This window comes from Stigmatopora argus, chromosome 15 (assembly GCF_051989625.1).
Source record: "Stigmatopora argus isolate UIUO_Sarg chromosome 15, RoL_Sarg_1.0, whole genome shotgun sequence".
Taxonomy (NCBI): domain Eukaryota; kingdom Metazoa; phylum Chordata; class Actinopteri; order Syngnathiformes; family Syngnathidae; genus Stigmatopora; species Stigmatopora argus.
In genome coordinates, this window is record NC_135401.1 from 11,327,245 (window position 1) to 11,337,575 (window position 10,331).

General features: G+C 39.9%; 1 protein-coding gene across 3 annotated transcripts in view; it reads right to left on the minus strand.

Annotated features, from left to right (window-relative positions):
- prkcha (protein kinase C, eta, a) overlaps positions 1 to 10,297 on the minus strand; it is a 28,886-nt gene extending 18,589 nt beyond the window's left edge. Inside the window, exons 1-4 of one of the 3 annotated variants that reach the window (XM_077620980.1) lie at positions 10,088 to 10,296; positions 8,730 to 8,874; positions 8,402 to 8,659; positions 5,119 to 5,474 (exon numbers count right to left, since the gene is read on the minus strand). In XM_077620980.1, coding sequence (XP_077477106.1) covers positions 5,119 to 5,472 — 354 coding nt within the window. In that variant the 5' untranslated portion in view covers positions 5,473 to 5,474; positions 8,402 to 8,659; positions 8,730 to 8,874; positions 10,088 to 10,296. Of the gene's footprint in view, positions 1 to 5,118; positions 5,680 to 8,401; positions 8,660 to 8,729; positions 8,875 to 10,087 lie in introns of those variants that run through there. The other 2 variants (XM_077620978.1, XM_077620979.1) reach the window with 2 other exon arrangements.
- Positions 10,298 to 10,331: the final 34 nt, after the last annotated feature.

The window sequence follows — 10,331 nt, forward strand, 5'->3', positions numbered from 1 at the left end:
ACACTTAAATCGCATATTGACTGGTTTCCTTTAATTCAGTTGTTGCTATTTTGGTAAACTTCAAAATGTGACCCGGTACAGCGAAATGAGTCACAGTGACCCATTTTTCAGAATGGAGGCTTTGGTAGAATTAAAGTACAGTCTCATCTTTTTTAAGGCTTATTGTGTATTTTGCTCTAACATTTCTTGACAAAAAATAGCTGTCAATGAATCTTGGATTTCCAAAATTAGGAGCCAATGCACTTGTAAAATGATTTTTTTTCTTCTTACATTTTTTTTTACCACCGCCCAGCATGTTAGTGTGGCCGGACATCCGCCACATTAGCCACAAAGTATCATGTTGAAATGAGGAACAATTTTTTTGTCCATTTCAATCATGAAATAAAAACTTAAGTATTTGCAGTTTTGAAATCAAATTTCAATTATCAATTATTTTAAAAACAAAATAAAACATATACATAGAGAGAGACAAAATGCATTGTGGAATTATGGGATGCAATTCTTAAACAAAAAAAATAAACACAGAGAGACAAACTATGCATTGCAGGAGTATGGGATGAAATTATTTTTTAAAAATAAACATAAAATTAGAACACAGCGAGAGACAAAAAAAATGCATTGCGGGATTATGGGATGAAATGATTTTTAAAAAGCATATATAGAGAGACACAAAAAAGCATTTCGTGATTTGAAAGATCATTCTGAAGCAGTGTAACTGAATTGCATCGACAACCAAGGGGCCTCAATTAATTGATGGGTAAATGTCCAAACCAGGGTGGCCCGGTGCCGCAAGTGGTTAACGCGTCGGCCCCACAGCTCAGGGGTCCTGGGTTCAAATCCAGGTCATGTCCACCTGTGTGGAGTTTGTATGTTCTCCCCAGGCCTGTGTGGGTTTCCTCTGAGTACTCCGGTTTCCACCCACATTCCAAAAACATGCATGGTAGGCTGATTGGACACTGTAAATTGCCCCTATGTATGTGTGTGAGTGTGTATGGTTGTCCGTCTCCTTGTGCCCTGCGATCGGCTGGCCACCAATTCAGGGTGTCCCCCACCTCTGGCCCGGAATCAGCTGGGATAGGCTCCAGCACCCCCCACGACTCTAATTAGAAAATGAGATGATATCATGAAATCATGAAAAAACAATTTTAGCCTTTTATCTAATTTCTTTGTGCGACTTTCAACTCAATTTGCTTTGTCTGTTACCAATGTTCCCTCTATTTTTTTGTTTGTCTGGGCAGAAAGACAACCTCCCTGAGCACACTGAGTACCAGTGTGAGCAACATCATCATTGCTCGCTATGGGCACACACCAGTATCAGACCTGCCATAAGCAGGTGTATGTCTACTACACATAAATGATTTAGTAATAATAAAATGTAATGATTAATATCTATGAATGGGAGGCCCGGCGGATGAGTGGTTCGCGCGTCGGCCTCACAGCTATTAAAAAAAATAAATAAATAAATAAAGGGGGATTTTATTTTTTGCGCTCCATATGATTTGCTGTGCGCAGAGAAGACGAGAGTAGTGCGCAATTGCGCACGCGCGCAGCTTAGAGGGAACATTGTCTGTTACCAAATACTTGCAGACCAAACAGTTGACTTTCTGTTGTCTTGTCTGAAAATGGTGTCGATGTTGACTACAATGAAGAACAGATACACCCACTCCCTAGAGAATATCATCACATTTGTGTGCCACTTGAACGTACATTTAACTTCACCTCAAACATCAACTTCCATGTTGATGGGCTTGTGCAGTTGTTAAAAAAATTGGGCAAGTTGACCTTTAATATCTGTATCTGCCTAGCTCTATTCAGAAAAGGTTTTATGCCATCTAAAGTTGCAAATACATACCAACTAAAAGAGTATGACAGAGAGGGAAGTTTGGGCCTCTTTTTAAAGAAACAGACGGCCGTTTCAGTTGAGCAAGCAAGTATTCACCAAAATGAGGTGCCAGGTGGGCGGCAAAGGAAAAACTTTGGTCTAAATGTCATGGTGATAAGAACTTGAATGTGAAGTTTTTTTTTTTAACTGGGCTAAAATGGAGCGCTTTGCATGCAACACGATCACATCAACAGGACGTCCTGTAACGCTGCACACGATAAAGATAGCAAAGATGGCAGAAGATTTGAAAGCCTTGCATTATCAGTACTTTATCATTCATAATACATATCATGTTAATGTTTCTTCTTTTTCCTCTTTAGATTTGTGGGCCTTAAAAGTTGCCCACTATTGGGTTCTGGGAATTGCACACTAAATTGTGGCTCAAGCAACAAAAATAAATAAATAAAAGTAAAAATGTTTAAAAATGCTATGTATATTTCTGGCACTGAATATGAAAATCTGCACTCTATGTTAGAGGATTCCTATTTTTAGAGCTATAACTTATTTTAATGACACAATATATGACATTTTGGGGATCTGTATTTTGGAAATGTTTTGTATCATCATAGTTAAGAACGCTGTATTGTGAGAGTTGTGTGTATTAATTAGGCTTTTAGTGGGGATACAAGAAAGCTCCAAAATGGCTAAAAGGAGAAAAATAGCATTTCAGACACCCTCCTTTAGGCCATGTGAGCACACAGTGATGGCTATAAACTTTTTATTGCATCAACAGTGCCAATAAAAACTGATAATCCCCTATAAAACGTGCCTTTTCAAATGGGTTTTTCAATCTGGAAAGTAAGTGAACTGTTGTTTTAACATTATAAAAAAATGTTAATGTTGCAATCACTAGTGTTCATGATACCACAAAGATCAAGTAGATGTGTCAGTAGATTTTGTCCAGAAGATCTAGAGTAAGCATTTATGGAGATGTGTGAGACGTAATAGCTTTACTGCTTTCTGAGTGAATGACAAGGAAGGGTTGATCAGTAACAGATCAGCATTTACTAGAACTGCTAGTTGCATAATAGGAATTTTTCTCAGTAGATTTAATATAAATTGATAGACAAATTATGTAACTACTCAAATGCTGATGTAATAGTATGTAGCTCAACCATGACTAAGAACGAAATGAAGATAGAATTTAAAAAAAAAAAGATTTCCTCTTTGCAACAACTTTGTAAGGTGTCTTCATGGTTGAGTAGTTGCACTTTCAGTGTTATTTAACATTGGGTGAAATGTTCTTGCTAGATAATTCTTTTATATTTAAGTGTATTTTGGTCTGAAATGACTTTTATATTCTATTGCTGCTTTTGACTTAGGATAAAAATATCATCAGAAATATTTTGTTCTTCAGTTTAATGCGCAGGTGGAAAAAAAAAGTTGTCTCTTGAATCTCACTTTTTTTTTGTTACCATTTTTAGTTGCTCCATCCAAAACAGTGCATCAGGGAATACCCACTTTTTTCAGCAATGCTGATTCTGACATCTCAACAGCCACGAGGAAACAAGAGGATAGTGAGCTAGCAAGCGAGCAGACTGCAAAAATCTGCAGCTTATTAACCTACTTCTGTTTAGAGATTTAATTAGTGGGTGAGGCAAAGGTAGCTGAGAAATGAAGACTAGGATTCACTTTCATTATTGAGCCTTTTTGGTCCCCTTTTTGATGGATTTGTGTCAAAACAAAAACATGGTTTGCTTTCAATTTAAAGTCTGTACCTGTAAGAACAACAACAACAAAAAACTACTTATGAGAACACCCCATTAGTGTCCTCAGTCATACCTACACAATAATACACTTGAGCTCACGTGCTTGTAATAATGAGTATTAATGTCATCACGAAGAAGAGTATAATAAAATATCTGGGCCAATGTTGGGCGGCCACTTCCAGGAAATGAGGGTTTTTCTATACCTTAATTAAACTTCAGAAAAAGGAAATGTCGTGTATTTTATTTTTCACAATTATTTAAACATAATTAAGGGATTTCCCAAATTATCAGATGCATTTAATGTCTATCACTGTCATTGGCTGTGAATGTATAATTAAAAAAAAAACTTTCACTTTTGTTTTGCTTTCCTTTACATACTAAATCAAGTTCATTCATTCATATTCTGAACCGCTTATCCTCACAAGAGTCACGGGGGTGCTGGGGCCTATCCCAGCTAACTATGGGCACTAGGCGGGGGACACCCTGAATCGGTGGCCAGCCAATCGCAGGCCACGAGGAGACGGACAACCATTCACACTCACACTCATACACTTGGGGCAATTTAGAGTGTCCCATCAACCTACCATCAATGTTCCCTCTAATTTTTTGTTTGTCTGGGCAGAAAGACAACCTCCCCGAGCACACTGAGTACCGGTGTGAGCAACATCATCATCGCTCGCTAGGGGCACACACCAGTATCACACCTGCCATAAGCAGGTGCATGTCTACAACATATAAATGATTTAGTAATAATAAAATGTAATGATTAATATCTATGAATGGGCGGCCTGGCGGATGAGTGGTTCGCGCGTCGGCCTCACAGCTAAAAAAAGGGGGGATTTTATTTTGTGCGCTCCATATGATTTGCTGTGCGCAGAGAAGATGAGAGTAGTGCACAATTGCGCACGCGCGCAGCTTAGAGGAAACATTGCCTACCATGCATGTTTTTGGAATGTGGGAGGAAACCAGAGTACCTGGAAAAAACCCACACAGGAGATGCAAACTCCACACAGGAGCACCAACCTGGATTCGAACCTAGGACACCAGAACTGTGAGGCCGACGTGGTAACCACTCACCCATCGGACAATCCAATTAAATTAACAAAATTAAAACAAATAATGAAATCTATTTTTTTTAAAGAAATTACAGTGATATAAATACAATTTTACTGGTGCTCCTAGTTATCTGGGATAGACTCCAGCACCCCGCGTGATCCTTGTGAGGATAAGCGGTACCGAAAATGACTGAATGGATAAATACAGTTTTAGGTGTGCACTATTTTTACCTTTAATACTACATACCTGTCAACCTCTGCCGATAACTGCCCTTATAAATGATTATGATTCCCCTTACAAACCCCCCCAAAAACCTTACAAACACCGTACGACTCGTACGGAGTTTGTAAGGTTTTTTGGGGGTTTGTAAGGGGAATCATAATCATTTATAAGGGCAGTTATCGGCAGAGGTTGACAGGTATGATACTACGAAGTGGGAAAGCAGTAGTCGAGTTACACGAATGGACTCACCCAGCTCTGGAAGACCTCGTTGGTGTTAGCGATCTTCATGAAGTCCACAACTGGGAAGGTACAGTTGGCCACAAAGTCGTCATAGCCGATGGGGGTGTCGTTGAAGACGGCCAGTTCGATGCATTGTGCGTCTCGCACGGAGATGGAGAACTCCTCGTTGTAGGTGGGCGCGTTGGTTTTCTGTTTGGTGTGAGTTTGCCCCACTTTCAGATCGTCCACCTTGAGGACGATGTAAGGGTCCATGGTGGTCGGGGCGCTCTTGGAGAATAGCAGGGAGTTGCGCCGGGAAACGCTGGTGGGTTTCAAATCCACCGCTTCTCCGATGCGGAGCAGAATATGCCCGAAAAACTTCATCTCTAAAGAAGAAACAATTAAAAAAACAAAAACAAAAAGTGATTAAAAGAGCGCTCGTGACGAACGTGAGAACGTAGCAGGTGTGTTCATGCTGAGTGCATTGACATCCGCCTTCGTCTCTCTATTCTACAACCCGCAGTGGGCTGTCTCTTCACCAATAAAGGAAGCCACAAAAGAACTACAAGTTCCGCATAACTTCGTCCGGTGGAAGAAAAAAAGAAAAATGACGTGCAGTCAAGCCAGTGTCTGTGTGCTATGTTGTTGCCGTCACGTGGCGAGCCAGGGTTCGAAGGTGAAAACTACAATACCCGTAGGCATAACTGAATTAAGTAGCCTTACTTGTCTGACGTACACCGCCATCTAGCGGCTATTTTAGTAAGGAAGTGAAACGTAGTATATATCCTACAACACACACACACACACACATATGCATATATTTATCATTAATATATACCCATAAATACTGATATACACATACACAATGATATATATACACAAATAATTTATGTATATATATATATATATATATATATATATATATATATATCAGTGGCGTTCCGTGCATTTCCTAGTGACGCCTTCAGCAAAAACTATTTTATGGCTATAAAACCTCTACTGCAGCTACAGCTGAGACACAAAAAATAATCAATAAATCAATGCACAAAAATGGGGTAAAATCCACTTCCTAGCAGCATTTAATGATTAAATACAAATACTGGAGCTTTTCAGACATTACAACTGGGCCAGGGGGGTGATTTTACCAGGAAAAGACAGCGATGTACGTCAATGACATACCGGCAAACATTGCCCGAAAATTGGGTAAAATCCAGCCGAAAACAGCATTTATTGATTAAATACAAACACTGGAGCTTTTTAGACATCAGAACCGGGCCCGGAGTATCATTTCCCCGGGAAAAAGATAGCAATGAACATCGATATGTCCATATACGTCCATGCGCGAAATTGCAAAAATTGCACTAAAATGGGGTAAAATCCACTTCCTAGCAGCATTTATTGATTAAATACAAATACTGGAGCTTTTCAGACATTACAACCGGGCCAGGGGGGTGATTTCCCCAGGAAGACAGCAATGGACGTCAATGGCGAAATGGCAAAAATTGCACTAAAATCCACTTCCTAGCCTGTCTGAAAAGCTCCAGTATTTGTATTTAATCATTAAATGCTGCTAGGAAGTGGATTTTACCCTTTTTGTGCATTAATTTATTGATTATTCTTTTATGTGTCGCAGCTGTAGCTGCAGTAGAGGTTTTATAGCCATAAAATAGTTTTTGAGGGTTGGATTGATTCATTGAAGGCGCGGGATTGATTTCTACTGGTTGCGGTATGATTAGGAACGCGGATGGTCGTTTATCTCTCTGTGTGCCCTACGACTGACTGGCGACCAGTCTAAGGTGTAGTCTGCCTTTCGCCCGATGAAAGCTGGGTGAGAATCCAGCAACCCCACAACCCTTTCAAGGATGGGCGGTCTGGAAAATAAATGAATGTTAAAAATAATCATGCAACGGAAGGATGTTGGCCAGTGTATAATAAATGGGTACTCCAAAACAGCATTCAAGCACAGGGTGTAATTCAAATTGGCCTGCAGGGGGAAGAGTATGCCCGTTGAATCCATTGAGGTCATACGTCTCATTTGATGATGGAGCTACTTTGGACTTTGGGTTTTTTCTCTCCCTTGCTCGAGGAACCTCTCTCTTTCCGTGGAGCCACAGCTGACATTTTTATAGTCTACCCAGATTTATTGTGCGTCTTTGTTCCGCTTTTTCCTCCCTCTGTCTGTCAAACTCCCCATTTGCCTCGCGTCACACTCTTCTTTCTAGGCCCGCTTTCCCTCTCTGTATACGACCATGTCAAATGCTGAATTATGCACCCTTGGGGGAGCCCTCTCTGACTCCAGACATGGACTCGTGGTTTTTAGGAGCCCACAATATTCTTGCTGTAATTTCTAGAGTTGCAGACATGCAAAACAATCACGTCGAAGCCAAAGGCTTTCAGTTTATGACTTGATTTGAGATGAGGCAGCACTTAAAGTGCTTGTACTCCAGGACAGCTCTATCTCATTGTTTGATGGCTAAGCTTTTATAGCTTACACTAACTTTAAATTTCTACGTCCCCTTCATTTGTAAACATGAAACTAGCTATTTTTATATTTTTCATTCATGTCCATATAGTTGTTTTATGAATGGGCACTTTCAGTTTCCTTTGGTTGGTTCGTTGGTCCTCTGGTTATTTTATATTTATTGTGGCCCTATTGCAGCTTCATAGGGAATTTGGTTTGAGTATTAGTAGGTGTGCTGGCATCAATCTGCCTGTTTGCGTATAGAAATATAAAAGTGTATGCTAGAAGGAGGGCAGGACTGAATTTTCGGATAAGCTTCAGGGTGCACTGGTGAACTGACTGACTAAATGTATTTAGCTTTGCCGTTTACTGTTTTCTATTTTCTCCTGAATTGTGTCGTCATTTCTATTTCATTTAAGACGCTAAAACTTTTTGTGGTGACCCGGTGGAAAGTGGTTAGCGTGTCAGTCACACAGTTCTATGATCAAGGGTTCAATCCCAGGTTCGGACCTTTCTTTGAGGAATTTGCATGTTTTCTCTGGTAAATCCGTTTTTCTCCCAAGTCCCCCAAATCATGTTTGGTAGGCTGGTTGAACATTCTAAATTGTCCCTAGCAATGAACCTGAATGGTTGTCCGTCTCCTTGTGCCCTGCGATTGGCTAGCCACCAATTCAGGGTTTCCCCCCGGCTGGTGCCCATAGTTGGCTGGGAAAGTCATCCGTCAATAGCAGCCAATGAGTTAAATCAGTGGCCTATAAAGGGTTAAACGCAGACTAAAATTCTTAAGTCTGAATCCTATGTGGCCCGCTGACCAATCTGAGTAAGACAGCAAAAAAAAACGGAGAAACGTACTTGTGGTGAAGCTGTTTGGACAATGTAGTGGTGGGCTGGGGGTTGCAAAGGTGGGATGGTGTTGGGGTCTCTGTCGCAGCCCCTCCGGGTAATTGGCTCCACATGTGAGGCAAGCAGCGTGGCCCTAGCGCCAGGGAGGCGTCAGGGCCGCATTAAGAGCTCAGCCCACAACTGATGGGATCGCGAATAGGGGAGGTGGACCTCAGACTAAAGCCGATGGCGGGCCGTTGACCCGCGACAAGCCCAACACTTCGTATCCTGCCAAAAACAAACTACTATTCTTCCCAAAACACCAAAAGCTTGTTTATTTACTTAAGCGTTACCTCACCTTTCCACCTTTGACCTTGATTTTCAACTTGGCAGTATATATGAAAAAAAAATTCCATCTCTATTGTTGTTCTTGCTGGGTTTTTTTTTTGCTTGCGTTTCCCTCCACTGCAGATGCAACAAAATATCACGTGCGGAATTTGACACTGAAAAGCAACAAGAGGAATATTCATATTAATGAAATGGCAGGGAAATCTGACAGTTACAAATTTGGTGAGTTGGATAGAATGAAAACAAAAAGCATAGCAATTCAAATCGAGAGAATTTGTTGTTGTGTAAAGTTTATTGTGGGATTGATTTCCAAAGTAGGGGGGCCACAATTAATTGACTAATTGGTTTACATAAGGATTGATAAAGATTGTGATAACTGAAGATATATTTGCAGTGATTTTCAACTTTAAAAACATCCAAATACTCTTTTTGAAACTAAACATAGTTTTTATTTTATGTAAAATGTATTTCAATTTTTTTTAGTTTCATTTTAAAAAAAGGAAAATACTGAAGAGTATCTTATTTATACATTACATTATTAATTTATTTTTATAAAAAAATAAAAAAACGTCTGAAGACATTCTTTAATATTTAAAAAAAGTGTGTTTATTTTTTAAAACTACAGGGGAAATAATTCCAAAAACAGTAAACATTCTCCAATTTCTGTAATTTTATGTAAATTATATTTTAGCAAAATAAACATTTAGTTTATACTATTGCTGGATGTGGTCCGTGTTAAAATCCCAATTTTATGCTGCAGAGCCCAAATTCCCGAGAAATAAACTAACCATGGACAATAACACTGATAATCATCAGAACAAATCAGAGTAATCCTCATATCTGTTTCACCTAAGTGGTTGTCCGCAGCAAACGAGACAATCTTCATCGGTTAGTAATTATTTTTGTACGTTCTCTGCTCTATTGGAACAGTGCTTCCCTTTTAACACGGGGTGCTCGATCACTTTCTGTTTAACGTAAGTTTTTGGAACATACATTGGAAGACTTGTACGCGTCTTTCCAGTCCATTTCAGCCCAAGGTCAAAGTCAGGACGTGGGGACCGCAAACGCCAGTGGACCAGAAATTCCTGATTTTTAATAACATGACTGATTATTTAAAAAAACACAGCCAACACCTCTTAAAACAATATGAGAGCGGAGGCTGTCCACAGGGGGGTGGATGTGAGCCCCACCACCATCTCTGCATCTCATTTCATCCCTTCAACCCCCTGAGATGTTGTTACCATATCACTGGACACTGGAGTGAGCTTAACTAAACAAAAACGTTTTTTTTTTGTTTCCTAAGAAATGTATTTTAAAAAAACAATTCTAGTGATAGCAGTGGGAAAAAAAACATTTAGCGTTGCCCACCTCTCTCTTCCTTCCGTCTTGGAGGGAATGTTTGAGAAATGAAATTGCACAGACACTTGATGGCAATGTTGTGCTGTAATCAGGACCTGCTTGAGAAGTCCCAAAAGGAAACAGATCCATTCCTTACAATAAAAATAAAGGTGCTGAAATGGTTAGTTCCTTCAAATCAGATCTCAAAACTCTTTACTACAGCACATCGTTAATTGCACTTATGGTTTCAAACTGCAATGCTCCGACCTATTTA